The sequence below is a fragment of the Caretta caretta genome, chromosome 23 (assembly GCF_965140235.1).
Source record: "Caretta caretta isolate rCarCar2 chromosome 23, rCarCar1.hap1, whole genome shotgun sequence".
Taxonomy (NCBI): domain Eukaryota; kingdom Metazoa; phylum Chordata; order Testudines; family Cheloniidae; genus Caretta; species Caretta caretta.
In genome coordinates, this window is record NC_134228.1 from 1,253,288 (window position 1) to 1,281,237 (window position 27,950).

The window sequence follows — 27,950 nt, forward strand, 5'->3', positions numbered from 1 at the left end:
TGGCTGTGTCTCCAGCCGCCTTTTCCCAGCCAGCTGCAGGGCTCGCTGGCCTGGGCCACTTCCCTCCCGCTCGGCAGCTTTCGGCTCAGCGGGCTGCGGGTCCAATCTCTCCGCAGGCGGGGCGCGGAGAGCTGGGGCCAGGGGGGCCAGCTCCCAGGTAAGGCGCTGCATGGGGGTGGCCTGGCACTGCCCGTCTGTCACCTCCTGCGGGTGGAAGAGCAGCAGCAAAATGTGCCAAGATCCCACGGGGGCTTTTCATGCGTCTTGTCTTTTTAAAAACGAGTTTCCTGCTACTGAACCCCAGACCAGGGCGAGCTCCCCACGCAGCGCCCTGGCCTCTGGGGGAGCTGTCGCGCGGCCCCACTCGCTGTCGAGGGCGGGAGGGGACCCCCGTGGATTGCCGGTGGGGTGGGCGCACGTCCTCTGGAAGCTGGGCTGAGATTCATCCTGCTCATTTCATGCAAGGATGGGGGGCCTGTCAGATAGCTGCGAGCACTGAGCTCTGCCCGCTGGCTGCGGGGTCGGCTGCCGGCAAAGTCCTGCCCCGAGGGCAGCAGCCGTGGGTGCAGAGAAGCTGCAGATGCTCCAGGTCTGCCCCTGGCTGGCTTCGCTGCTGATGCTGATCCCGTTTGGGGAACGGGGACGAGCTCTGCGCCCCCCTAAGTTCTAGAGTTGGGGGGCTGGGCTGGGCGGCTGCTGGCTTTGGGGGGTCTTTGTACTTGTCACGGGTGCGAGCGCTGCCGAGCGAAGGGATGAGACCAAACCTCTGTGGGGAGGGTAAGCTGCGTCACTTCAGGCCCACCCAGCGCTCCGGTGCGGGGCTTGGGCATGGGGGGCTGCTACCAGCGGGTTTCAACATTCAGTCGCTGGCCAGCGGGGTTTGACCCCAGGACGGCCAGGCCGCCCAGTTCAGTGTGGGTCACGGCAGGGCCGCTGGTAGGCACGAGTGGGGTGAGCAGCCACTGCCCTGCAGCCTGGGCTATGTCACCAGTGCAAAGCAGGTGTGCAAGGGGTGACTGGTGCAAACGCCTGCACGAGGGACTTGGGGTGGGTGTTGTGTGTGGCTGGACCGGGGGCCCGGCCCTGTGAGCTGAGCCTGCGGCTGGATTCTCTGCCCAGCCGCCCGCAAGGCTGCAGGGCCCGGTGCTGCTCCGCGTGGGGAGGGTCCAGGTGCCCCCGCCGGTTCCAGGGCGTGCAAGGTCAGGCTGGGCGGGATCCGGTCCTGCGCGGAGCCAGTCTAGAGGGCAGGTGGGTCTGTGCTCTGACGCGCTGCCCAAGCACCGGGGTTGGAGCTCCGGCACCCTGGGGTGCATAGCCCCCCCCCGGCTGAGCCAGCTCTGGGCTCTGACCCTTGCAGACAGCAAGTCCCTGCTGTGCACTGCCCCCCCCAGGACCCCTCCTGGCTCAGTTACGCTGGGCAGAGACTCCCGGCGGCTCCCCCATGCAGGAAACCGGCCCTGCCCGCTTGGCCTGGCTGGTGGGGGCTGTCCGTGCCGTCCTAAGCTAGGGATGGGAGACGGGCCAGGTCTGCCCGCTGCCGTGCCCCAGCAGGGCCAAAGGCCCCCGGGCCGGGGGACGGGACAGGCCGGTGTCTGCACTGGCGTGGCCGGGCTGTGGTGCAATTGGGCACGGGGCAGGCCCGAGGCGGGCGGGAGACGGTGAGGTACCCGCTGCGGGAGGTGCCGGAGCGAGCAGGGGGCTGCGCCAGGGGGCTTCTGTTGATCTGCCTTCTGGGAGGGTGAAAACCCGCCGTTCTGCCCCCTCCTGGGTGTAACCCGCCCGGCTTCCCTCCCTCCCTCTCCGAGGCAGTAGGGCCGCGCTCCCTGCTCCGGGGTCGGCCTGTCCTGTAGCGACCCTCCGGGGCTGGGGTGGGGCAGGGCCTGCCGCAGAGCCCCAGGCCCCAAACTAGGGGAGTCCAGTGGCCTTTGCACCCCCCTTTACTCTGCTGCAGGACTTACAGCCCCCGGGCTCGAGGCCGATTTTCCCTCTGTCCCCAGTCCCGGAAACGCCCCTGTCTGAGTGTTCGCCGTGCTGGCAGCTGCGGTTTCTCCCCCCACGGGCAGGGCCGTGCGTTGCCCCCTAGGAAAGCCTGGGCTGGGTTCACTCCCCCGGGCAGGGCCTGCGCCGTCCCTCCAGCACCGGGCCGGTGTCTGCCACCGGCTCTGCTTGAAGGGAAAGACGCCGTCTCTGGCGGAGTCCAGAATGAGCCGGGGAGCCGGCCCGGGGACCGCTCGGACTTGCAAACCCTCCGTGGCTTCAGAGCCGGAACCCGCCAAGCGCCACCCTGGGGTCAGAGCCCCCGGCACGGCTGCTCGGGCACTTTCCTGTCCTGGCCGGTCCCAGCCCAGTCTGGCAGCAGCAGCTCGAAGTAGGGGCCCCGGGAGATCGCTCCTGACCAGGCAGGAAGGCCTAAGGCTTAGCCCTGGCCCTGGGGCTCTGCTGCAGTCTTCCTGCGCTAACGAACACAGGGAAGGCCGCGCTCGGGGCTGTACAGACAGGGCGTCGGGAGCTGCATGCATGCTGGGGCCAGGCTGCCGCGGGATAGTGGCTCATGGTTTATTTAGCACCACGAGCGGCAGCTACAGGCAAGTACCAGAGTCCGCCGGGCTCCCCTCCTTGCCAGGAAGATGGGCTGAGGTGCCCCTGGCTTGTGGTGGCCCCTGCCCGAGGGCCCTGCGGGCTAGAGACCAGGACCCTAGCTGGGTACATTGCACCTGCCAAGTGTTCCTCGGGGGGCCTCGGACCAAGCCGTGCCCTCGCCGGCAGGGCGCGTGCCCCTGCCCTCCGGCGCAAGAAGCCCTGGCAGTGCAAGAGCCCGGCAAGTGCTGGATTAAAGGGTCTGGGGCCCTGGGCCCTGTGGAAATTGGGGGAGGGGGTGGCACCTTTGCTCAAATTTGGCCCAGCCACCCCCACCCCCGGTCACGAAGGGGGGGTGAGGGGCTGGGCTCAGTCCACCCACCCCAGTGCGGTGGTCGGGGTCCCCCCCGAGACGGGGGCTCTGGGCGAGTGCACCCAGTGCATGCTGGTTACCGCAGGCCTGGGTGCGACCGTCTCTGAGCCAGGGGCTTTTGCCGGCGCGGCTGTGCTGGCCGGGGGTCACCCCGTCCGCCGGAGCTGGGCTGGCCCGAGGCGGGAGCGGAGAGCTGGCTTTAGAGCCCCCTCAGCGACCTCTCCTGGGACAGGTGGGTTTACGCTGGCCGGAGGGGGCGAGGCTTTGGCTGGCATAGGAAGCCGTGCACGAAGCGTGCCGGCCAGCCAGTCCCCCCGGCAAACTGGCCAGGAGGGTCTGTTTGGCCAGGGGCTGTCTCGCTTGGCCTCACGGGGAGCTGGGACTGGACCCGAGGGACCCGTGGACCTGATGCTCCACGGGACCTGGCCGGCTGCTCTGGGAACCCAGCCACTGCTGCCACGTCAGTGGTTCTGCCCCGGGAGCCGGGGGAGCTCCGCAGGGCCACGACCTGACCCCCACGCCCTGCGGCCAGCGCCAGCCGGGCAGGATGCGTGCCGTGACTCGCAGCACAGGAAGCCACTTCTCAAACTCCTGCTGGTCAGATTCCCCGGCCCCGCTTCCTCCAGGAAGCAACTTGACAAGTTTGTTTTGCCTGCAGCCTCTTCGGCCCTGAAGGAAACTCCCTGGGGCTGGGAGGTGGGAACTGGCGCTGAGCGGGACGCCCGTCCTGGCAGAGCTGAGGTGCTGATCCGTGGAGGGCGAGAGCAGGGTACTTCAGGGCTGCACAATCTGACTGGCTGCAGCGGAGACCCCTGCCAAGGGCTGCCCGAGAACCGGCCCCGAGCGAGCCCAGGGCCAGAGCGTTGGAAAACCAGGGCAGGAGAACGGCCCCAGCCAGTTCTGTGCCCAACACAGAGACCGCGGCTCGAATTCAATTGCTGGCTGCTTAGATCTTCCACTTAATCGGCTCTAACTCTTTGATTCCCTCCCCCCTCCCCCGTGCCTCATTTAATTAGATCATTATCTCTGGCGCTAAACCGCTTCCCCGGGCTGGGTCTCCTGCCGGCTGGGTCGGGGCTGGCCGCAGGCTGCGTGGCTCGGCTCGGAGCCCACTGGGGGCAAACGGGAACCTGCTGGAAAGTCTAATTGGGCCCTTCCAGCGGCAGGACGCCCCTGGGCCCTGGTGTGTGACGGGAAAGGGCGGGATCGCCCTGGGCAATGGAGCTCCAAGGCCGGGGCTGTGCAGACCGGTCGGTGCCCCAGAGCTAGCTGCCGTTGGCAGGGTGCGGGAAGGGGCAGTCTCTGCATAGGGTGGGCCGTGGGAGGAGGAAAAGGTGCAGAAATGAACTTTGTGGGCCCGAGAAGCCACTGTCAGCACCACAGCCTGCCTGGAGAGTCTCCCTTCCGCCTGCCCCAGCCCACGGGCTCCGGGCACGGTGTGGGGCCTGAATCCAGCACAGTGAGGTGGGTCAGAAATTTGGTGTTGCAGGAAGGCTTAGAGACCCTGACTGAGATGGCGGCCCCATAGGCTACCCTGGCACACGGTGAGAGTCCCTGCCCCAAAGAACTGACCATCCAAAGGAAGGGTCATTGTGCCCATCTTACAAATGGGGAAACTGAGGCACAGATAGGCCTGACTTGCCAGGGTCACATGGGGATCTTCCCAAATCCCAGTTCCTTCACCACTGGGCCAGAAGGACCTGGCTCGTGTTTCTAAGGGAGTCTGGAATCTAGCCAGGTTCACGGGGGCTAAAAGCGGGAAGTAGGGAGGCTGAGCTATGGGGTTATGTTTGCCTCTGTCCCGCAGCCTGGGGCAGCTGGGGTGGACATGGGAGCAGAGTTTGGCTTGAGGCGTTTGCACTTCACGGGCACTAGAGAGTCTTTAGAAATTAAAAAACCTGCACGCCCCAGTGTTTGCTTGTAAGCAGAGGGCACTAGCATAGGTCGTTCTGTGGGGGCTGGGAGCCAGGACTCCTGGGTTCTATCCCAGCTGTGGGAGGGGAGTGGGGCCTGGTGGTCAGAGCAGGGGGGCTGGGAGCCAGGACTCCTGGGTTCTCTCCCCAGCTCTGGGAGGGGGATGGGCTCTAGGGATTAGAGCAGGAGGCTGGGAGTTGGGTTCTCGATTCCCAGCTCCTGGCACAGATGTGCTGTGAGCCGGGCATGTGACTACCCCCCTCTGTCTCTCGCTTTCCCCACTATATAAAACTTCTGAGTCTGCCTGGTGCGGTCGGGGGCACCCCCAGCCATTGGGGGGAGATGCTGTCTGGCCTGGGCTATGGGGACGCTCCATGGCTAATAGCCGTGCTGGGGAAGGGGCCTGGCTTTGCCTCTGGCTCTGGCCCCACGGCTAAACCCCTTTGCCGGCTGGCTGCTCGCCCGCCCATCCAGCCGCCTGGGGCCGTTGAGGCCGCCGGGCCAGAATTAGAAACGGGAAGCCGGAGCAGGGTGGAGCACAGCCGAGGCGCTGGAGCCAGGGAACTGGGGCCTCCCGGTGCCGCTTGGCCTTGGGCCGGGCCTGAGCCACCACTCAGGACCGGGGCCAGCCCAGGCAGCTTGGCCTTGGGCTGACGTCTCTGCCCGGGGCAGGATATTGCCGGAGAGCAGCCTGTGGCTGGCCGGTGAGTAGAGGGGGAAGGAGGAGGCCTCGGCCTGCCCCAGCTTGGAGCCATCCCCCCGTGGGGCCACGGGTGGTTCTTCTGCAGATGTCCCCCGGCCTCGCCTCGTAAATGCAGCCGCACCATCCAGCGGCCCCTGCCTGCACCCGCCGCCCCCCTGGCCACAGGGTCGATGCTGCGCCCATCGCTGCTACATCTGGGCCTCGGCCTGCCTACTGCGTGTTTGTACAGCGCCAAGCACAGTTTGGCAAGGCAGCCTAACGGGGAGAGCACTGGGCTGGTGGGATACCTGGGTTTTCTTCTCAGCTCTACCAGTGACCGGGCCTCTCTGTGTGCCTGTTTCCACATCTGCCTGGACTGCCAGCTCCTTGGGGCAGGGACTGTCCCTTTGATCTGATCGTACAGCGCCTAGCACCAGGGGGTGTTGGTGGCCGTTTGGTTGCTTTGGTTTGTGTTGCTGGCACAAAGAGCTAAAACTCCACACGTTTTCATCCCTTTGCAGCACAGAAAGCCCGCGTCTCCCGCAATAGCCACCGATCCCCTCCTTTTCCACCCCCCTTTAATAATTTTTTTCTGCTGAGCCTATAAAATACTTGGCATTCCCCACTCCGCTCTTGCGGGGAGGAGAGGCAGAAGGAGCCGGGAAAGGCGAACAAGCTGCCGGTTGTCCTGCTAGCGAGTGGGACGAATTCGCGACTCTCCTTTCATAACTTTCCCCCTAGAGGGCCCAGGGTGCTTTAGACGCTGGGTGAGGGGAGAGCAGCGCAGGGGGACGGGTCTCTGGGCGGCCTGGGGTGGGGGCTGTGTCTGAGGTGGGACTGACCCCCCCTGCAGAGAGGCCTGCCTGAAGCCAGGGGCCTCTGCAGACGGAATGAATCTCACCCTCTGCCCAGCATCTCTGCCCCCGCTCCCCCGGGAGGAGGACTTGGGTTCGCCTCTCCGCCCGCCCGGGGCACAGGGCTGGCTGCTGCTCCCACCCGCCCGGTTCTGTTCTGGGCGGCGTGGGGTTAACGGGAGCCCTGGTTTGCAGCCTCTGTGCAGAGCTGGGGAGACAGCGTGCCCCCCGGGGTTGCGCCTGAGGCTGGTCTCTGACCCCCAGGGCCGAGCTGCCCCATGCTCCGGAGGAAGGGTGGCCTTGGGGTGGAGGCAGCGGACAAGGCTCCGGGAGGCTGCCCAGGCTCCTTGGGCAACTTTGTCTCTCTGGGCCTCAGTTTCCCCACCTGGGTGGGAGAGCTGGGCTCCGGGGCTGGCTGTCTGACAGGGCCACAGAGGCTGAAGGACAGGGAGTCGGGCCACCTGGGTTCTGGTCCTGGCTCTGTTGCCTCCTTATGGGCAAGTTGCTTCCCCACGGGCTGCTGTGTCCCTGCCCCCGTGTGCTCCTGCATGTCTCCCGCTCAGGGTCTGGGCAGGCCCGGGACCAGGGGTCTCTGAGTGCTACCCTCAGGCACCCGGTAACAAGCTGCGCCAGCTCGACACGCCGGGATGGAGCTGAGCCCAGGCAAAAGGCCGCATGGATGCTCCTGTCTGGCTTTAAACCCGGCTTGTTTCAGCGTCGCGTGGGAGCTGGGCATCGCGCTTGGGCTCCTGGTGCTCGGTCTCTGCCGGGAAGACCCGACTCCTGCAGCCCCCGGTGTATGGCAGGGGACGTTTCTTGCTCACGTGGCGGCAACCTTGAAAGCGTGTACGTGCATCTCCCCACAGGCCAGTGCCAGGTGCCCCAGGGGGAACGAACAGAACAGGGAATCACCGAGTGATCCATCCCGTCGTCCGTTCCCAGCTCCTGGCAAACAGAGGCCAGGGAGACCATTGATGGACCTGTCCTCTATGAACTTTAGTTCTTTTTTGAACGCTGTTATGGTCTTGGCCTTCACAACATCCTCAGGCAAGGAGTTCCACAGGTCGACTGTGCGTTGTGTGAAGAAATACTTTCTTTGGCTCGTTTTAAACCTGCGGCCTGTTAATTTCATTGGGTGACCCCTGGTTCTTGTGTTATGAGGAGTAAATAACACTTCTTTATTCACTCTCTCCACACCAGTCACAATTTTACAGACCTCAACCCTATCCCCCCGAGTCGTCTCTTTCCAAGCTGAAAAGTCCCAGTCTTATTAATCTCGCCTCATACAGAAACTCTTCCATGCCCCTCATCATTGTTGTTGCCCTTTTCTGAACCTTTTCCAATTCCAGTCGACCTTTTTCGAGATGGGGCGACCACATCTGCACACAGGATTCAAGCTGTGGGCGTCCCATGGATGGATACAGAGGCAACGTGATATTTTCTGCCTTATTATCTGCCCCTCTCTTAATGGTTCCCAGCGGTCTGTTCGCTTCTTTGGCTGCCGCTGCCCATGGAGTGGATGTTTCCAGAGAACCGTCCGCAGTGACTCCAAGATCTCTCTGGAGTGGTAACAGCTAATTCGGACCCCGTCATTGCCCATGTGTAGCTGGGATCATGTTTCCCCATGTGCATCACTTTGCATTTGTCAACGCCGCGTTTCATCGGCCCTTTTGTGGCCCAGGCCCCCAGTTTTGTGAGGTCTTCTTGTAAATCTCCGGAAGGTCCCTGCATGGGTGAGTCCCTGGACTCTGTGTGTGTGTGGGGGGGCAGGGCAGGGCCCGGCTGTCCCCTGGGAATGGGGAATGACCCTGTGCTCAGAGCCACGCGCCCGCTTCCACTCAAATTCTTCCAGCCAGATTAGCCAGCAGGCTCCCCTGTGGGGACCGATCCGCAGAGCTGGGGGGCGCATTCCGGGCAGCTCGCACCCTGCATGGGGGGGGAGCTGCCGGGGTTTATACATGAACCCCAGGCTGGTGCCCACCTGCTTTGCCATCAGCACCAGGTGTGTTACCTGCCAGGCTGAGCAGGGGCGGGAGGAGCGTCGCCCTGGCTTGCTGGGCAGGAGAGTGATCGCTGGCCTGCAGGCTAGACGCTGGGCTCGTTACGAGGCATTTTACAGTAACACCTCCAGGCACTGACCGAGGCCGGGGGGGCATCAGGGATGCTGCACCGACACCCCCCCTGAGAGCGGGGGGGGGGGGGGCCCTGGGGCTGGTAGCTGCCCCAAATCGCTCCTGGTCTGACCGGATAAAGGGTGGACCAGCCCCAGCTTATAGCTTGGGACTCCAGCCCCGGGAGCTCTGGGGACAGGTGGTGATAGAGCGGGGAGCAGACCCAGGGGCCGGGCACCCCAACCCGATGGGCCTCGCCTCCCTCCAGACCCTGGAGTCCTGGCTCCCCAACGCGCTGGACCCCGCTCCCCTCCCCGACGCGCTGGACCCCACCCTGCTCCCCAAGCCAGGAACAGCCCCCGTCCGAGAAGAAGAGCCGGGGGGGGCGGGGAGAAGCTGTGGAGCCTGCGGGTGAGGCGAGCTGGGGCTGTGCAGGGACATTGTTCGGGGTCCTGGGAACCTTTGCCCGGAATGCCAGCTATGCCAGCGCAGCCCTGGGCAGGACGCAGGGGCCCATTGTTTCCCGGGGGCTGGGAATGTGAGATTTCAGCCAGTGACCTTTCCAGGGACGGGCCCCGCTGGCACGGGCGTGGGAATGAAATGCCACCGGGCCCCGTGCAGAGATGGGTGCCCGATGCCAGTCTGCCTCCAGGCAGGGACGATGGGGGGCCCCCATGAAGGGTACAGTGGGGGGCAGGGAGGTGCAGAAGGGAGAAACCTCTTTGGGTCTGGGGCATGGGGGGATCTGCCAAGGGGCGTCAGGTGCAGGGAGCCACAGGGAGAAAGACATGGCCCAAGTCCCTGAGCAAGTCACTCTAGAGCTTGGAACAGCAACCAAAGTGGAAGCCAGGACTCCTTTGGTTCTCTCCCCGGCTCTGGGAGGGATGTGGGGTCTAGTGGTTAGAGTGGGGGGGGGGTGGCTGGAAGCCAGGACTCCTGGGTTCTCTCCCTGGCTCTGGGAGGGATGTGGGGTCTAGTGGTTAGAGTGGGGGGGGTCGCTGGAAGCCAGGACTCCTGGGTTCTCTCCCCGGCTCTGGGAGGGATGTGGGGGTGACTGGTTAGGGGAGCAGCCTATGTGGGGGCAGGACATTGCCATTCAAAGCATTCTCCCCCCCACCTCCTGCTGGCCTTGCCCCCAAGGCTGTCAGGGGAGTGAGATGAGCAGCATCTGTGCTGTCCCCTGGCCCCGGGACTGACGTTGGCCAGTCTTGCCCATCCATCCCCTCCCCGCAGGAGCTGGTGTGTCTGTGCGAGGGGCAGGCTCTCCCCAGGGGCACGAGGATAGTGAAGCTCGAGCACATGCCTGCAGCTCACCAAACCTTCCCTGGCTCCCTGTTTTTATTGCAGGCGGGAACTCCTCAGGCCACGCAGCTCAGCTTCTGAGCAGCCCTTGCCGTGCGTGGGCCCACCCTGCCTCCACTTTGGGTGGTGGCTTCTATTCTTCCCAGCTATCTTGCTCCACAAAAGGGTTAATTGCTCCTTCCATTTAGCCCAAAAGAAGGTCTGCAATCCACAGGCCAAAAGACCCATTTGCTGGCAGCTGTGAACGCCGTCCCACATACCCACCAGAGAAGGAAGTTGGTGGCTGAATGAAATGGGACTGAGTTGGACTGGTTTGGTCTGAGGTGGCACCTTGTGCGGCTCTGAGTATGGATTGTAAAGGGAGCGGCAAGCTTCATACCCCTTATGGAGATGAGCAATCCCGTGCCAAATACCCCGTGGGGCAGCTGGCTCTTGCCCTACCCCCGTGGTCCTGCCTAGGAAATGAGGCGCTTGCCAGCCCTGCCTCCCCAAGACTCTGAGACATCTTGGGGATGGGTGCATGGTCCAAGCCCCCTGGGCAGACCTGCCTGCATGGGGGGCCGTGGGACCAGTGCATGGTGCAGCCCCACAAAACACAGCAGTGGGGGCGCCGGGCTGGCAGGGGGCTGGGCTGAGCAGCTGGCTGGAGGAGTGATGGGGCTGGGCTCCCCGTCTGTGTTATCTGGGTGGGGTTTGGGCTGGTTTCCCTTAGGTGGAAAAACCATTTCCGCTCCCGCTGGCTGGAATAAACAGGGCCCCCCTGGGATGCTATTTCGGGACGTGGTGGTTCCTGAGGGGGGGGGGGGGGGGAGTGCGTGTTTAGATCAGGTTCCTTTGAACTCGGGGTCCGCAAGCTGCCTCTACTCTCCCCTCACCGCACGGCCAAGTCACGGCGGGGGAGGGAGAAAGTGGCCTAGGGGTGAGGTTATGTTCCTGGCGGTGCCTGGGGCTGGCCGGGGGTGCCTGGGGCTGGCCGGGGGTGCCTGGGGCTGGCCGGGAGCTCCCCCCCGCCCCCGCTGTGTTCAATTGCACTATGTTGTGTGGTGGTTTGGGGCACGGATGTGTTCAGCGTGGCTAGGGTGTGACCCCCAAACACCCTTCACTGTTCCGAGCCACTACATGGTGAGGCTACGGATCGGGCCAGGATGGGGGGCGATGGGCAAACTGGGCCCCAGCTCACCCCACCGGGGAATCGGAGCCAGCTGGGATGCAAGACCCTCTGCTGGAATCTGGGGCGCTGGACGGAAACCCCTCAGGGTCAGCAGCTCCCCCTGAGAATGGGGGAAGATGCCCCCGCCCCAGCGGAGAGCCATGGGAGCTGCTCTCCCAAAGATCTTGGTGGCCTGTGGGCTGGGGTCACCGATGGGACCCCTCTGCCCCCCTGCATTGCCCTGGCCAGATCCCAGCAGTCCCCTGGCCTTCAGCCCCGAATCTCGTGGTGGAGCCGCAGTGTATTTCCGGGCAGCCTCCTGGGGGTGCTGCGTGACTGTCTCCCCCCCCCCCCCCAAACCCCCCTTGGGCCCTCTCCCCTTCAGGGCTCCGTTCAGTGGTGCGGTTTTCTCTGTCCCTTTCCTGGCAGGCGCGGAGAGAGACCGGCCGGAAAGCCATGCTGTCAGCACAGGAAGCCAGTCTCCCGTAAGTAGCTGCACAGGGGGCTGCACCCGGCTCCCTGCTCCGGTTCACAGGGGTTTGGGATCTGATCTGCAGGCCCGGGGTGAGGAGGGAGCATGGGCCCAGCTGCTAAGGGCAGCCCTGGCTCGGAACCGCCCGCCCCTCCTGGATTTCCAGGCCACTGGGCGCAACCCCTTGGCTCTGGGGGCTGCAGGTCGGTTACCATGTGCACCTGGGCACGTGGCCCTGCCCGAACGCGCTGCAAGGGGGACGAAGGGGAAAACGATAGGCAAGAGCTGTGGAGAGGGATCTAAACTCTCTGTTTTGACCAGCTGGGGCTCAGGGCTCTGGCAGACGGGAGGCCAGGCTAGATGGGCCCCCGGTCTGATCCTATTCCCGATCCCCGCACCAAGAAGCGTGTGGTCCCCAAGAGTCACCCTGGCTGGATCCCAGGCCAGCTCATGGGGTTGATTACACCCCACCCCACCCCCTCCCCCGTTTTGTGGCCATTTGGGGTCCTGGAGGGGGAAGGGCCTGCAGAGCAGGGATAGAGGTGGAGAAGAGGGTGCCGGGCCCTGAGCCTCGTCTGCTTCCTGCTGGGACCCCGCTGCTGTTGGGGCTGCCCAGCCACCCCCGAGCATTTGGGCCTCGGCTTGCAGAGTGTGCGCAGCAGTCTAACGGCCAGCCTGTAACGAGGGTAACAGCCTCCCACTGCTGCTGGCTGGTGGAGCGATTCCCATCGCTCACAAGGTAGTTTTTTGTGCTGCGGTGTGCCTGGTCCTAGGCCCCGCTGGTACCCTGGGGGGCAGTCAGCATGTTTGCCTGGGTGTTTATGGCTGGGGCGGGGGGGTCGGCTCCAGGCTGAGTCCTGTGTTTTCTCTCCCCCCGCCCCCCAAGGCAGCGGAAGTAAAGGAGGCGAAGCAGCCTGGACAGCCCCGGCCCCTCCTGTCACCCGAGGAAGCCAGCAACGCGGAACGAGCCGTAAGGCCGGGCTGGGCAGGAAACGGGGGCAGAGTGAAGGGTGGGGGCAGCAGAGGCGGCTGGGGAGCCTACCCAGGGATCGCGGCTCTGAAAGACCTTTCTCTGTAGCCGGGCTGGTCCTGCGAGTCAGTGGATCGCCGAGCTAACGGCTGGATCGGGCCCTGCTGGGCTGGGAGCTGGGGGACAGGCTCTGAAAGCACAAGTCCCAGGGACGTTTAGTCTAAATAGACAAGATGGGCACAGAGAGGGGCACAGCAGGTCAGTGGCAGAGCTGGGAGAGAACCCAGGAGTCCTGGCTCCCAGCCCAACGCTGTAACCCCTTTCTAAGCTCCCAGCACTCACCCCACCTCTGCCCCCGCCTCCCCCGCTGCAGGCCCAGAAGGAGAAGCTCCATGCAGAACTGAAGCGGGTCTTGCAGCGGAAAGGCGAGAGCCAGCCCAGCACCACGGAGCCAGAGACGCCACCTGCCCCCACCATGGAGACCCAGACCAGGGTGACGGAGGTGAGGATGAACCCTTCCTAGCCTGCCCACCCCCAGCTGCTAACGGGGTGTCACCCTTCACTCCCAGCACGGATCCTCCCTCCCCCCACATTTAAAACAATGCAGTGGCCCCAGGTCTCGCCGTTCCAGCCCAGCGGCTTCCAGCAACAATTCAGGTTGTCGGGCCCTATCATACTAGGGCCTCCAGAGCCCGGCCAGGGATCAGGGCCCGGTTGTGCCAGGCACCGTGCACACCTCTGCTGGAGAGACCCTCCCTGCCCCAGCCTCCGGGGAGGACCCTGCGGAACCCAGGATGCCACCGGCGACCTGTGGCTCCGTCACACGCCAGGAGCTCTCTCTCGGGAATTTCTGCAGCCCGCCAAAGGCTCCCTCTGGCCTGTCCCCGCTCTCTGGTCTCACCCTCCCAGGGTGCAATCCCCAATTCTTCCATTTTAAAACCGGGCCCCGGGCTGCTTCACTCACGTACCTGCCGTGCTCAGCGGGGCCCCGGCAGTCTGGGAGCAGACGCCGTGGTGTGTCCCACCACAGGAACAAAGCACTGCAGAGGAACAGAATTTTAAAGCAACCGAAGGTCTCCAGGCCTCTCTGTCCTGCCATCCCTACGTGCTGGGCAGGGCTGGCCCAGCTGCCCCCAACCTCTTCGCAGTAGCCATGGGGCTCGCAGGGTCAAAACCTGTGTCTCACACGCAGGCTTCGAATCCAGCTCGGTCCCTGTGGCTTCCCAGGCACTTGGTTATTCCCAGGGAACCGTGGGTGGCAGCAAATGGCTCCTGTCTTGTCCAGGATCCACCTTCCTCTCCCTGGGGCTGGTCAGTCTCACGGCCCCCCCGTGAAGAGGCAGACCCTGGAGGGGGGTCATGGGTAGCCAGCACTGAGCCCACAACTCCTGGCTGAGCCCAGGGCCCTGCTCCCGTGGGCTCAACTCAGTGCCAGCTTCCCCCTGCAGCTTCTCGCTGGGTCTCTCCCCCGCCAGGAGGAAGCAAAGATGTCGGAGCTGGTGGAGATCATCCTGGAGACGGAGGCCAGGGCCGGGGCCAGCGGGATCAGCGTGGCTGGCGGGGGCAAGGAGGGGCTCTTTGTCTCCGACGTGCTGAGGGAGTCCCCCGCGGCCAAGGCCCTGAGCCTGAAAGAAGGTGGGTGGCCTCGTTCCTCAGGCGGGTGGTGAAGGAGGCAGCTGAGGACCCAGCTCTGCCACTGACTCCCTATGGGACCCTGGGCACGGCCCTGGTATTCTCAGCCCCAGCGTCCGGTCTGGGAACTGGGGATAACCTGATCTCGGACGGGGGCTGGGCCGCGTAGCTGGGCTGAGGATCGCCCCTAGCTTTGTTAAACGCTCGCTCTGTGGGCAACGGGAGGGAGGTGGCCTGTAGCTGGTGGACCCCCGGTTCCACTCGCAAGATAGCAGTGCTGGGCAGGGCTCCCCCTCTGCGTGTGCGACGTCATTCACAGTTACCAGTGGGATGGGTGCCCACAGCACAGCGGGCACTAAGTGGTCCCCTTGCTGACAGCCCCAGAAAAAGGCCAAGGGCTAAATGGACACTGAGCTCCGTCGGTGCCTAGAGGGGTCCCAGCAGGGTAGGGCACGTCGGAGGGGCTACCCAGGGCAACACTTGCCCAGCTGGGTGGATGAATTTATAACCTTTGAGCAGCCAGAGTGAACGTGCCAAACCACAGTGGCCCTTGGCTGCTGCCTGGGGATGTGGAGATGCCCAGATTGCTGGCCGGGGCTGAGGACAGAGAGGATCCCCTGGCACTCAGGCTGTTGGCCGGGCTATCGGTGTCTCTGGCTTCTGGCTTAGGAAGAGGTTAATGCCACAAAGAGTTGGCAGGAGAGAAGCATCTGCAGCCGGCTGCTGCCGAGTGGCTCGCATGGCCTTTGTCGCTGTGCATTCCCCGGCCTGTTCTGCTGACAATGAGCTTAAGCCCATGCTGTCCACAGCAGCGTGGTAAGCCGGGAGCGGAGGCTGCAGGGGATGGCCCAGTGACCGCGGGGGGCTCTGCTTTTAAAATGCTGGGAGAGGAACAGTGGCCAATTTCCTGACTTCTACATGGTGCAAGACTTTATCCACGCACCTCCCATGCCCCCATCGCCAGAGCGTTTTGCAATCTCAGCAGGGAACCGAACCCCAGCTGATCTCCCGGATCCCTGGCTCAGGCTCTAACCACTGAGCCATTCTTCCTTGCTTGGTTGGAGGAGGGCTTTGAACCCTGGCCGAGGTCCCCGCTTGTGCGACGTGCACTTGGCACTCATCCCAATGGCTGCCCCAAGGTGAATCTGGCCCGTTGCTTCTGTTTCTGTTGCACCATTTGCTGTCCCGTCTCCATAGCCCCTAAACTCCCCCCAACCCATCCCTGCAGGTGACCAGCTCCTGAGCGCCAGGGTTTACTTTGAGAATGTCCGGTACGAAGATGCCCTGAGGATCCTGAAATGCGCTGAGCCGTACAAGGTCTCCTTCTGCCTGAAACGCTCCGTTCCCCGCTCGGATGTCCCCGGGAGCCCTGCAGCCGGTGGCCTAGAAGTGAAGGGACCCCAGGCGAAGATGGCCAAGCTGGTACGCAGTGCCGGCCCCTCCTGCTCACCTGTAACTCAGACACGTGTGTGATTCAAACGACTCGCAAAGTGAAATGTTAGAGATGGGGGAGGGGGCTGGGGGGAGCTTGTTTGTTCATTTATAACCGAGCTGCGCTTCAGAGACTTGGCAAAATCTCTTGGGCTGATTCTCAGTTACCCGCTTCTTGCACGTAGGGGACTTTAAAGGCCCCTTTGCGCTCCCTGTATTCTGGGCCCCTGGTGTCAATTACTGCAGCCTCAGGGTGGCTCTAACTCCTGCTTCAGCCCTTATGGGCCCTGGGAGGTAGGGAACAGCCACAGTGCAGTGCGCTCTGGCCATGCCCCCGATCCGCCCCCTAAAATCAGAGGCTAGGAGCAGGGTCCTTCCGCCAGCCAGGGAGGGCCCTGCAGAGTGGCTGGGATTCTCTGATGGCCACTTTAGTCCCAGAAGGGCCTGGGCATGACTGAGGATCAGGCCCCAGCTCTCTGAAACGTTAGATCCATGCTGGGGACTGCCTGGCTGGGCCAGGCTGACTGGCAAGGACCCTGTCTCGCTAGGGGAAGGGGAGGGATGGAGCAGAGGGTCTCCGATCCCAGCAGTAAGGGATGAAAATGCCCCCTTACAGGGGGTCGCTCCGAATCAGTGCAAGACTGTCCTTGTTTGCTCGTGCCTCCCCCTGTCCCATGTTGGACTCTCACCCCCCTTGTAGGACAGAAACACACAGGCTCTAGGTCTTGCTCTTTGCCTTTGAAACCTGGGTTTGAGGAGCTATTTCCCTTCGTACTCACTGCTAGCCCCATCCCCTGGTGTCACTCGCAATAATTCCTCTTCCGGTTGGGAACCTGCAGGAGGGGACACCGAGAGACATCTAGGGGCCTGGGGCTCCACGGGGCGTGGGGTCTGGGGTGTTTGCATTTGCATATTGGTCTATCAGTCCATGGGTATAACAGCGAGGGAGTGTGTTGGACTGGGAGCCAGGACTCCTGGGTTCTATCCCTGTCTCTGGGAGGGGAATGGGGTCTGGTGGGTTACAGGGTGGGCTGGGAGTCAGAACTCCTGGGTTCTATCTTGGGTCTGGTGGGTTGATGGGGGGAATCAGGACTCCTGTGTTCTATCCCAGCTCTGGGTGCGGCGTGGGGTCTGGAGGGTTAGATGGGGGGTGGGAGTCAGGACTCCTGGGTTCTATCTCTATCTCTGCCAGTGACTATTCTGACCCTCCCAACACATCACCTCTTTATGCCTGAGTTACCAGGCCGGTTAGTGCAGGATGACCTAGGCCAGCTCTGCCCTGCACACTTACTTCAGTATAACTACGTTGCTCAGGGGTACCCCCCTCTGAGCGACGTGTTTACGCCCACCTTAATGCCCTGTGTACCCAGCGCTACGCCAACAGGAGAGGCAGAGGTGGAGCTGAGGCGATGGGACAGTCTCTCCCCTCAGCTTAGAGCGGCTTTGCCAGAAGCACTCCAGCAACGCAGCTGCGTCGGTCCAGCTGCGCTGATGCAAGCCTGGAGTGTTGAGCGGCCGAAGCAGTGGGAGTGGGCTGGCACGTGGTTGTGAAGCAGGGAGAGAGCGTGGGCTGGTAGCTGCTATTATCCCGAATACATCCAAACATAAGGAAACACGCTGTTAGCCTAGGAAGGCAGGCAGCCTCCTGGGAGTGACTGCTGGTGATGGGGCAGGGACTTACGGAGGATGCCGTTAAGATGGCAATCCAGGAATGTGGATGCAGGCTGGGATCACAGGGACAGAGCTGCAGTGTGGACACCGGCTGCAGGCTGCAGTGTCGGTCCCAGGTTGCATGCTGCTAGCACGGCAACCGAGGTGGAGGTACCGTTCCCACGCTGCACGCTCGCTGGACCCTGACTGACACGGCTGTGTTCTCCCTCTCTCTCTCCTCTCTCCCCAGAACATAAAGAGCCTGGTGCCCATGAGAAAGCAGAAGGGGAAGGGCTTGACGAAGGCCCCGGCGGAGGAGGTGGCCCCGACGGGCAGCGCAGAGCTGTCGGCGGGGAAGCTGGACGTGGCTCCTGTGGACGTGGAATTCTCCTTTCCCAAGTTCGCCAAGCTAAGGAAGGCCAAGGGCGTGGCCGGGCCCAGCCCAGACCTCTCCGTTGAGCTCTCCTCTTCGCGCACCAAGGGGAGGAGGCTCAGGTTCCCCAGGCTGAAGGTGAAGGAGGCTGCAGGCGTGCAGGCGTTGGCTGTGGCAGGGACACTGGAAGCAGCCTGGCCCAAGCGGAGCGTGGAAGGGGAGGCAGGTGTCCAGGGGAAGGCTCCCCAGTTCACAGCCCCATTCCCCAAGGTGAAAAAGCCCAAGGAGGATGCTGGGCTTGCGGAGGTTGAGCTCAAGGACCAAATCAAGTTCAAGGCCCCCCAGGTTGAACTGGACATTCCCATCCTTGATCTCAAAGCCCCCAAAGTTGCGGCTGGAGTGGAGACCCCGGAGATCTCAGGCAAAGGGGAGGCCTTGCGGATCAAGCTGCCAAAGTTCGGGGCATCTGCCAGGCCTGCGGAAGGGGAAATCGAGGTGGAGGGACTGGAGGGGAAGCTGAAGGTGCCCAAAGTCCAAGTGCCCCGGGTTGGGATTTCTCTGCCGATGGCAGGCAGGGAAGCAGAGGGGCCAGAGGAAGAGCTCAGAGCTGGCATCAAACTCCCCTCAGTGGAAATAGCAGCACCCAAAGTAGAGGTGGATTTGAGCCTTCCCAAAGTGGAAGGAGCCCTGGAAGCCCCAGACGTCAGTGCCAAAGGGGAGGGCTTGAAAATAAAAATGACCAAGTTTGGCGCATCTACAGAGGAAGGCACACTGAAAACGCCTGCCATCCCAGCCCCCAAGCTCAGCACCTCTCTGCCCAGCGACAAAGGGGAGGCCGAGGGGCTAGCCGGGAGGTACAAAGCTGGCATGAAGCTCCCATCCCTTAACATAGGGGTGCGGCAGGTGGACGTTGAGATCCCCCTTCCCAGGGGGACGGCAGATGCAGAACGGGAAGCAGAGCCTGCTGAAGCCACGCTGGAGCTCCCCGACGTGACTGTGAAGATCCCCAAGATCAGCCTGCCCACACATGGGGGCAAAGCCAAAGAGGAGGAGGTAGAGGAGTTCAAGGTGCCCCAGGTGGAAATGAAAGTGGGGAAGGCAGAGAGGGAGAGCCCCGAGTTGAAGACAAAAGGTCCCAAGATTAAGATGCCGAGCTTTGGAATCTCCCTGTGGGAACACAAGCCCGATGCGGACACCAAAGCGAAAGAGCCTGCCCCCGAAGGGAAGGTGAAATTCCCTGGGGTGAAGATGCCCTCCATCGACATCTCTGTCCCCAAAGCTGCCGACGTGCAGCTGCCTAAAGCGAAGATGGAACCAGCTGGGCTAGCTGATGAGGGGAGGGTGAAAGCCTCTGACGGGGATGGTGCTGAGGGTCCTGAGTTCAAATTCAAAATGCCACAGGTGTCGCTTCCAAAATTTGACCTCTCTGGCATGGCCGGGAAAGCCGAGAGCAAGGACCACGTGCCTTCGCCCAAAGCCCCGCACCTGGAGGCCGATACTGGGTGCCTGGAGATCGCAGCTGGGAAGATAAGTGTGCCCACGCTGGATATCTCTGTGCCGGGGATGAAGCCGGTTGATGTGGAGCTGCCAGAGGCCTCTTTGCGAAAGCCCGAGCTTGAGATAGCTGTCGAGAAGCCGAAGATTGAAGTGAGGCTGCCCGCGGGGAAACCTGAGGGGAGGAAGCTGGAGTCAGGGTTGGAAACGGCCCAAGCCAGGCTGAGTTTCCCGTCGGTGAAGATGCCGTCGGTGGACATCGACATGCCCAAAGTAGGCGTTGACCTGGACCTGCCGAAGGCAAAGCCTGGCTTCGAGGGGGAGCTCAGGGCAGTGGCAGGCCTGAAGGAACGTGACCTCCAGCTACAAAAGCCCCAGGAGCCTCTCCTGAAGTTCGGGGCTGTCTGCAAGGACTTGGAGGTGGAGATCGATGTGCCGGCTCCCAAGGCCAAGGCTGACCGCCCCACGCCACAAGCAGAGGTTGAGCTCCAGGGTGCAGCCTTTGAAGGCCCAGATCTAAGTGGGATGGTGGCGAAGATCCCCAAGGTGGATATTTCGTTTGGGAAAGAGAAGCTGGAGGGTGAGGAACTGGAGAGAGCAGGGCCGGAAGGGAAGGGCAAAGCAGATATGAAGTTCCCAAAGGTCGGCCTAGAACTCAAAAGCCCCGAAGTGAAGCCCGGGAGCCTGGAGGCCACAGTGAAGCTGCCCTCCATTGAAATTTCAACACCTAAGCTCCCCGAGGTGGCCATCGAGACCCTGCTGGGGGGAACAGCCGCTGTCGACATCAGCGGAAAACTGCCGGAGACTGATACCAAGCTGAAATCACCCAAATTCTCTTTCCCCAAATTTGGCATCTCTGGCCCAAAGGTTAAGAAAGGAGGCCTGGAGGCTGCGACGCTACAAACTGAGCTGGAGGCGGAAACCCTGGAAGCAAGTGCCAAAGGGCCTAAGCTGAAGATGCCAAAATTTGGGCTCTCGTTCTCTAGGTCGAAGCAGGGGGACGACGTGGATGGGCCCAGGCGCTCTGCGGAGGGAGACGGGAAGGCTCCCAAGGGGAAGGTGGAGATCTCAGGGCCTCACGTTGACTCGGACTCCTCCGAAGCCAAAGTGAAGCTGCCTTCAGTGAAACTTCCCACGGTTGACATCTCTAGCCCCAAAGTGGATGTGGACATTGACTTGCCCAAGGGAAAGGGGGACATCTCGGGGGAAGGGGTCACACAGGCTGGGGAAACATCGCCTAACATCAGCATCGAGGTCCCAGACATTAAGCTAAAGATGCCAAAATTTTCACTGCCAAAATTTGGGGGCCAGGGCAGGGAGGAGGAGCTGGAACTGGAACAAGAGACCCTCAAGGGGGAATTGAAAGGGAGCGCCGAGGCCTTGTCCGGAGAGCTGGATGGGAAAGCAAAGGGCAAGGAGGCCAAGATGAAGATGCCCAGGTTCAAAATGCCATCATTTGGCATTGCCAGGAAGGATGTGGAGGTGCCTGGGCCCAGTGTAACAGCTCCTGAGAGTGATGTGAAAGGCAAGAAGGGGAAAACAGCTGCCAAAGAGCCCGACATGGCTGCTGGGAGCCCAGAGGAGAAGCTAAAAGGCCCCTTCATGAAGATGCCAAAACTGACTATCTCTTCTCCCAAGGCTGACCTGAAAGCAGAAGCTGATGTGAGAGGCTCCAAAGATGAAAGTCATATCCAAGGCCCTGACATAGAAATTAAAATGCCCCAGGTTGAGCTGCCAAAGTTTGGAACCAAAGAGGAGAAAGCTGACGTGGAGGTGTCCAAGAGACCGGAAAGCCCTGGCACCAACCTAAAAGTGGGCACTGTTAAGATGCCATCACTAGAGATCTCTGCGCCTGCCCAAGTTCCTTCCTTGCAAATCTCCATTCCCGGTGTAAAAGCAGAAGGGGAGCTGTCGGTGGGAAAGCCGGTCATGGACATCTCCGAGGCTGACATCAGGGGGTACGAAGGAAACCTGAAAATCCCCAAGGCACCTTCCATTGGCATCTCTGCACCAAAGCTAGACTTGGATATCAACTTGCCGAAAGCCAGTGTGGAGATGCTGGGCCAGCATGAGGCTGGGCTGAAAATAGAGGGGGATGCCACCTTTGAGAAACCAGACACCAAAATTAAGATGCCCAAGGTGGAGCTGCCCAAATATGGGCAGGAGGGTTTCCTGGGGAAAGACTTGGATAGAGAGCTGAGTGGTGCCAAGGCGGAGATACACCTCCTCCAAGGACAAAAGCTGAAAGAGCCTTCCATAAACGGCCAGAAACTCACCCTGGAGATGGAAGGGGGCAAATATGCAGCTGGTGTTACTGAAGTCTCCCTGCTGGGTTCCAAGGTCCGGGTGCCCAAACTGGATATTTCCTTGCCCAAAGCCAGGCTGTCGGAGGTAGAGCTACCTCTGGCCGAGGGGGAGATCACCATCGAGGAACTGGAGGAAGCCGAGGGGAAATTTAAGCTACCATCGGTTGGGCTACCTAAATTTTCTACCCCGAAGGTGAAAGCTCCAGAGGTGGGATTTGATGTTGGCTTAAGCAGAGATCGAGACTTTGCTCTGGACATGTCTGGGCTGCACGGGAAGGTGCCCAAAGTCGAAGTGAGTGGCCCAAAGATTAAGCTGCCTAAATTCGGGGGAGTCAGTTCTAGTGACCAATGGGAGGCAGATATAGACTCATCCAAGACCCCCAAGGCGGAGCTTAAACCCCCCAAACTCCGGGGGAGCCTCGAGACCCCAGGCAGCGAAGTGGGGGTGAAAGAGGCCAAGCTCAAAATGCCATTGGTTCCCATTGGCTTCACCGTGGGCAAGGGAGAGGGGGAGAGTTCCCCCAGGGCAGAGGACTTTGAGATGGATGGTTACGACAGCAAGTTCAAACTGAAGATGCCCTCATTCGGGATTTCCAAAGTTGGCACAGAGGCCAAGGGGGACGAGTCCAGGATGGACACCCAGCCCCTCTGCCCCACAGCAGAGGGAACGGACTTCTCCTTTAAAATGCCCCAGCTTGCCATTCCGGATGTGGGGTTCTCGGTAGGCCCAGGGGAAGCTCCAGCTTTGGTGGGGGGGAAAGCCGAGATGGGTGGAGACGCCATGGCCAGGGTCGAGAAACCGGCAGGTGCTGAAGATCTGGAGCGGGACGTGGGAGGGTTAGAGATCAGGCTCAAGATGCCCCAAATCAAGATGTCGCCATTCGGGATTTCAGGATCCAAAGGGGATGAGGGGAATATGACGGCATCTCTCCACAGCCACAAGGGGTCAGACAGGGAGCAGATGGGGGGGAAGAAATCCCTGTTCAAAATGCCGGACTTGGAGATCTCCGCCCCGAGCATCAAGGCGCACGCAGAGTATGAAGTTGACGGGGCTCAGCTCCACCACAGTGGCTCCAAAGAGCTGCCGAGAACCAGTGCCGCTGGCATCCGAGATGAGAAGGGTTGTGGCGCCAAGGCTCCAGGAGTGAAGGGGGACACTTCTGAAACCGAGGCAGGGAAGAAGTATAAAATGAAGCTGCCCAAGTTTGGGATCGCCCTGCCCAAAGCCACCCAGGAAGGAGGAGAAGGGGACCTTTCTAGGGAGGAAAGCAAGGCCCAGGAGGCTGAAGCCAAGGTGAAGATGGCCAAGGTGAAGAAGGCGGTATTTGTGCTGGTGAAGCCCAAGGGGAAGGGGGTGGAAGCATCCTCTGGGCTCTTGGAAGGAGATGGCGAAGCTGCTGCTGGTTTCTTGGAAGGGGATGGGGGCGGCAAGGCGAAGGTGCCTAAAATAAAGCTGAAGCCCAACTTTGGGCTCTCCCTCTCCAAACCCAAAGCTGGGGTGGAAGTCAATGGGGAGCTAGAGCCCTCGGCCCAGGAGGTAGGGGAGCTGGAGAAAGGCTCCAAGCTGAAGCTGCCCAAGCTGGGCTTTTCCAAGACAGAGGTCACGGACCTGGTCACCAGCGGGAAGGGGTCAGCATCTAAGCTCAACGGGGAGGAGGGCGAACTTTCCCTGCAGAATGGCTCCCAGGACAGCAAGGCAAAGCTGGGCAAGATTAAGCTGCCCCAAGTTGAATTCTCCTCCCCATATAAAGCGGCGGAGATGGACCCCGAAATGAACCTCAAGCTGGTGAGGGCAGAAGAGGCCAAGGATGAGGCTCATCTCAGCACCTTCATGGCTCTCAAGGCGGCCAAGTTCAAGTCCCCCAAGATCATGTTCTCAGGTTTCAAGAAGAAGGAAGGGGAACAAGCTGAGAACGTGGTCTCTTCAGCTGCCAGGACAGAGATGGCCTTGTTGGAAAAGGGGGAGAGGGACCGAGATGCCAAGCCAGAGACATCCAAGATCTCGCTGGGCTTCACCTCCAAGTCGAAGGGGGAATACAATGTGGAGAGAGGCGAGCTGGACGGCAGAGAGAAATCCCCCAAGTTCAAGTTCCCCAAGCTGGCCCTGAGCCCCAAAACCAGAGGGGAGCTAGAAGTCACTTCCGAGCAGCAGGAGAGAGGGGGCTCCTCCCAGTGGGAAGGAGAGAAGGGGACAGGGGTGCTGGAGGGAGTCAAGATTCGGACGCCCAAGCTGGGTTTCTCCACTCAGCTGGAGGAGCAGATCCCGGAGGAGGGAGGGGGCCGAGTTAAGCCGATCAAGGGCGAGATGATGGTGGGGAAATCGTCCCCCATCTGAGGCTGGGCTGGTGCAGGGAAAGCAGAGACTTGAACAGCCCCCCCTCCCCCCCCGCGTTGGGCGTTTCGCAGGCTGGCATCTGTACAGTTCTGTGCCTGTGTGTGACAGATGCACTAACCACAAGATGAGCTTTCAAGCCACAGCGTGGGCTGGGGGTGGAAATGGGGGTAGGGGGGACCCAGTTGTTCTAATAACCAGCCCCAGTGTGGGCTCCTCCCTGCTCTGACTCCTCCCCGATGGGGGCCAAGTGGATCTTCTTGGGGCAAGACTTTTTTAAAAAAAAATTGTTGGAAATAATGTGAATAAATAACCAAGCTCCACTTAGTATTTTTTACCATTTTCCCAGGTTAATAAATAGCCCCTTTGAGCTGGTCCAGCTCAGGCCCGGTCCCCCCCAAGGCTCTGCCTCGCGTGGGGACTCGCTGGCTCTGACTGCACTAAGGGGCTCCGAATGATTTGGTTTTTTTTAACTTAGGCTTTAACTCTTGTTTCTCGGGGTGGCTGTTCCGTTCACACTTTTAAATTAAGATGCTTGCAAACTAATGATCAGTAAGATAACGGTAGGAGATTAAAGCAGTCGTTTCTTTTCAACCAGAGACCAGTGCCTTCTTACTAGCATAATGCTAAGCTCAGAGAAAGGAGTCGATTGGAAGAGGAAAGATAACGTGAAATTTAAAACACAGCTCACTCTGTACTGCGCAGCTTGTTTGTATTCTAGTAACCGGGGTAAGGCATTTCCAAGAAAGGAGCAAGGAAAGGGCAGGGGGTTGACTCTGTTACAGCTCCAGCGGTAGGAAGGGGCCTTCGTGGAAATCGGGTTCCTACTTTTTAATGAGTGATTCTAGATGGGGAGAAAGCTGGGGTTTGATCCCGTGAGTTCTGAAAAGCCTGGCCGGGCCAGCTCCACTCTGTTTACCCTGAAATTCCTAACCTCTGGCTGCCCTTTTTATCAACACAAATAGCAGCTGAGTCCGAAGGGTTCCTCCTTGGAAGGTGGTTTAAAAATAACTGGTGTGTTCTCTCCCAGCGTGGGAGCAAAGAAGAGCCTTCTCAGGCAGGGCAGGGCTGTTGAAACTGCTACGGGTTGTGGATTTATCACAGGTCCCCATGCCCAGCCCCACTGGTGGGGCTCTGTTAACCAAAGCAAAGAGGAGACATTTCCCTTGGGCGGGGGGACGGTCAGGGTTGCAACAGGGCCATGGTCTCAGCCCCCTCACTTGTTTTTTGAGCACCTTCCAAATAGGAAAGAGACCAGGAACCTCTGCTGATGACTGCAAAGGCCTCCACGAGACGTGCTTAGAGCCAAGGGCCAATGAGCTGTCACACTCCTGTCATCTATAGTCCCCTCTTAGCCACCGCTGCATGTGTGATCTCCGGAGAGCCCCTCCCCAGCATTATTACTGGGGAGATCAGGACTGTCCCGGCCCTAAAGAGCTTGCAATTTACATGGATGAGACAGTTAGAGAGAGGCTGATTATCCATACTTCAGGCCCAGAGAGATGCAGTGACTTGCCCAAGGTCTCCCAGGGAGTCAGTGGCAGAGCTGGGAAATGAACCCAGGTGTTCTGAGTCCTAGAACAGTGCCTTACTCACACAATTGTGCCCTTCCCCTACAGCACAATCCCACCCCAGTGCCTCAGTCAGCCTAGGGGAACAAACAGAGAGCTCATTAAACATCATGGGGCTTTGAATGTTCCTATTTACATTTTCCCCAAAAGAAAGGATTGAATACGCCCTCACTGGTAGTTTGATTTCTAGCTGTTGTCTTTGTGGGGGTAGGAGTCTGTCCAGAAATTCCTCTGTTTGCTTCTGGGGGCAAATGTGTACATACAGTAGAACCTCAGAGTTATGAACACCGCAGGAATGGAGGTTGTTCGTAATGCTGAACAAAATGTTAAGGTTCAAAAGTTTACAACTGAATGTTGACTTAATACAGCTTTGAAATTTTTCTATGCAGAAGAAAAGAGGGTTAAAAGCAGCATTTAATTTAAATGTACCAAGCACAGAAACAGTTTCCTTGTCAAACTTCCCCTTTATTTTTTTGGTAGTTTACATTTAACACAGTACTGTACTGTACAGTATTTGCTGGTTTTTGGTCTCTGCTGCCTGATTGCATGCTTCCCCATGAGGTGTGTGGCTGACTGGTCAGTGTGTAACTCTGGTGTTTGTAACTCTGAGGTTCTATGTAGATTCTATTGCTTAACGAAGCCATAACCCACCTGAGCCTCGGTGTTCCGGCAGCAGATTTAACTTGTATTTAACGGGAGCGATTACAGTCCATGGGTGGGTTGGTGTGTTAAGCACAGCAGATGTCATTGCCATGGACTGGAAGGGTAGCTTGGTTTTCGTTATGATAAATGCAGGATAGAAGTAACAGGGCAGAGGACAGGCCCTCGTTTGCAGTCACATTGTATTTCCTGCCTTGTACCTAATGTGTAACTGTGTGATGAGGGGAATAAGGGGGTGGGAGTTTGGGTGCCTTTTCATAGCTAATCATGTATTCTCTCATATACAGCATACCTGCCAAGAGATAAACCTTGATCTTACTTAATGAACTGTGTTGCTTTGACCTCTTTTACTGAAGATATGTGTATTATTATTGGCATTTTATTTTCAATATTGACTGACCCGATGACTGGAAAAGAGATTTTTTTTTAAAAAGGTGGGTAACACAGAACCCCCACCCCACGCTCGTGCCAGCTTCCTGAAGGCGGGGATGGAGCGCTAAGCTCGCTCCAGGGGGCTGCAGAGCCAGCTCCCTAGCTGTGGAGCATCTGGAAACGTGGCCCTAGGAGGGCTGGGTGCTTTTGGATCCTGGCAGCCTGGACGTTGTAGTCTGACTGACTGCACCCGCACAGGCTCCCTGGGGGTGAAATCCACCCTGCTGCCAAGAAGCCAGCACAAGGCCTGTGTACTACTTTTCAGCCCAAAGGCTGAAGCAGGATCTAAGTGGTACCTAGGCCTTGTGGGCATAGCATCCCACTCCAGTCTAGAGCTCCACCCACGTCCCCTTCAGTGATCTCTGCTGTGTCCAGACCAGCACAGACACCAGAACAAGGCTCCCAGGGCGAGAACTACCTTCCCCCAAACACATGCTTGGGGGTTTCTTCCCCTTTCTCTCTGCCCAGGAGACACACAGGCAGCCCTGCTGGGATGTGCATTGGGCCTGATTCTCTGCTGCCCTGGCTTCAAATGGATGCAAAACACTACTCAGTGAAGCCGGTAACAATTCGCTCCCACTTCGCATTGGTGCAAGTCCCTGCAAGGAGCAGGGGTAATGGGGCCCCTTGGTATCATTTACACCAGGGTAGAATTTAACCCACTCTCTTTAAACTTGTCCACGGCAGCAAGCGGATGAGCAGGAATTAGCTGCTGTGTGTGTCAGCTTCCCTTTGAAGGGGCTTTCTTTAGCCAAAACCATTGCCATTTCCACCAGCCGGGAGGGCATTTGGAGCAGGGGCAATAGCTGGAGTGAGGAGCTCTCTTCTCCCCTGCGCTTTGTCAGGGCTGTTTTAAAAGCACTGCTTAGATGCAGGGGGGCTTTTCTGATTCCCATTAATGCTAAATGCCCCTTTCCCTTGGAGTCCCACAGAGCTGGGGGGGGGGCCCCGTCCTCTCACCCTGCCCTGCCCAGAGCGATGCTCAGATCCAGTAACCCCCCGGGTACCTTGTCTCACAGCCACTCTGCTGCTGCTGCTTTTTCTTTCTGTTCTGGGTTTGTCTGAATAAAATTCATCTGTGATTGCGTGGAGCCCTGGGCGGTGTCTTTCTTCGGCCTTGGGCAGATGAGACCTCGGGCTGCAGGGCTCCTGGGCTGAGCGCTCGAGGTGGAAGTGAAAGATAAGGGTCCATGTGTCAGCTACCACTGGCCAGAGAACAGACCTTTGGCTGGCCCCACATGCTGCACTCCCGTCATTATTTGTATGCCCCTGCAAAGCCCCATTCTGCTGGGTGCTGCGCCCCCACCCCTCGCACTGGACAGCGTCTGCCCTGGGCAGCTGCCTCTCCCAAGCCACATCTCCAGGCTACAGGTGGGGAATTGGCGCCCAGCTCCCGTGGCACTGTCCGCCTCCTGGTCCCACAGGGAGTCGGACATCTGATGAAGTGAGCTGTAGCTCATGAAAGCTCATGCTCAAATAAATTGGTTAGTCTCTAAGGTGCCACAAGTACTCCTTTTCTTGGTGCCAATGTTGGAACTGAACCCAAATGAGTCCATCCCTTCAGCAGGAGTGAGGAGACCTGAGCCTGTCCCCTGAGCTGGGAGAGGGTTGGACCCAGGTGACACCTTTGCCCTGGAAACTGGACAAAGGCTGGAGGAGGAGCT

At 60.2% G+C, this 27,950-nt stretch overlaps 1 protein-coding gene and 1 long non-coding RNA gene across 2 annotated transcripts; one reads left to right on the top strand and one right to left on the bottom strand.

Annotated features, from left to right (window-relative positions):
• Window positions 1-26,177, top strand: PRX (periaxin). Its single transcript, XM_048832869.2, has 7 exons — window positions 1-157; window positions 11,393-11,448; window positions 12,322-12,405; window positions 12,779-12,907; window positions 13,881-14,040; window positions 15,266-15,459; window positions 17,369-26,177. Exons 4-7 carry the CDS (start codon window positions 12,881-12,883, stop codon window positions 23,624-23,626), a joined length of 6,639 nt encoding a protein of 2,212 aa, XP_048688826.1. The 5' UTR covers window positions 1-157; window positions 11,393-11,448; window positions 12,322-12,405; window positions 12,779-12,880; the 3' UTR covers window positions 23,627-26,177.
• On the bottom strand, window positions 15,275-27,378 carry LOC142069846 (uncharacterized). The gene is made up of 2 exons (XR_012665812.1): window positions 27,294-27,378; window positions 15,275-15,487 (listed from the first exon to the last, which is right to left on the bottom strand). It is a non-coding gene; the product is annotated as an uncharacterized LOC142069846 (long non-coding RNA).
• Window positions 27,379-27,950: the final 572 nt, after the last annotated feature.

Coding starts and splice junctions, on each gene's coding strand:
- PRX (XM_048832869.2), top strand. CDS start 12,881: ATGGAGACCCAGACCAGGGTGACGGAG. Junction 12,908..13,880: donor CCCAGACCAGGGTGACGGAG/GTGAGGATGAAC, acceptor CTCCCCCGCCAG/GAGGAAGCAAAGATGTCGGA. Junction 15,460..17,368: donor AGGCGAAGATGGCCAAGCTG/GTACGCAGTGCC, acceptor CTCTCTCCCCAG/AACATAAAGAGCCTGGTGCC.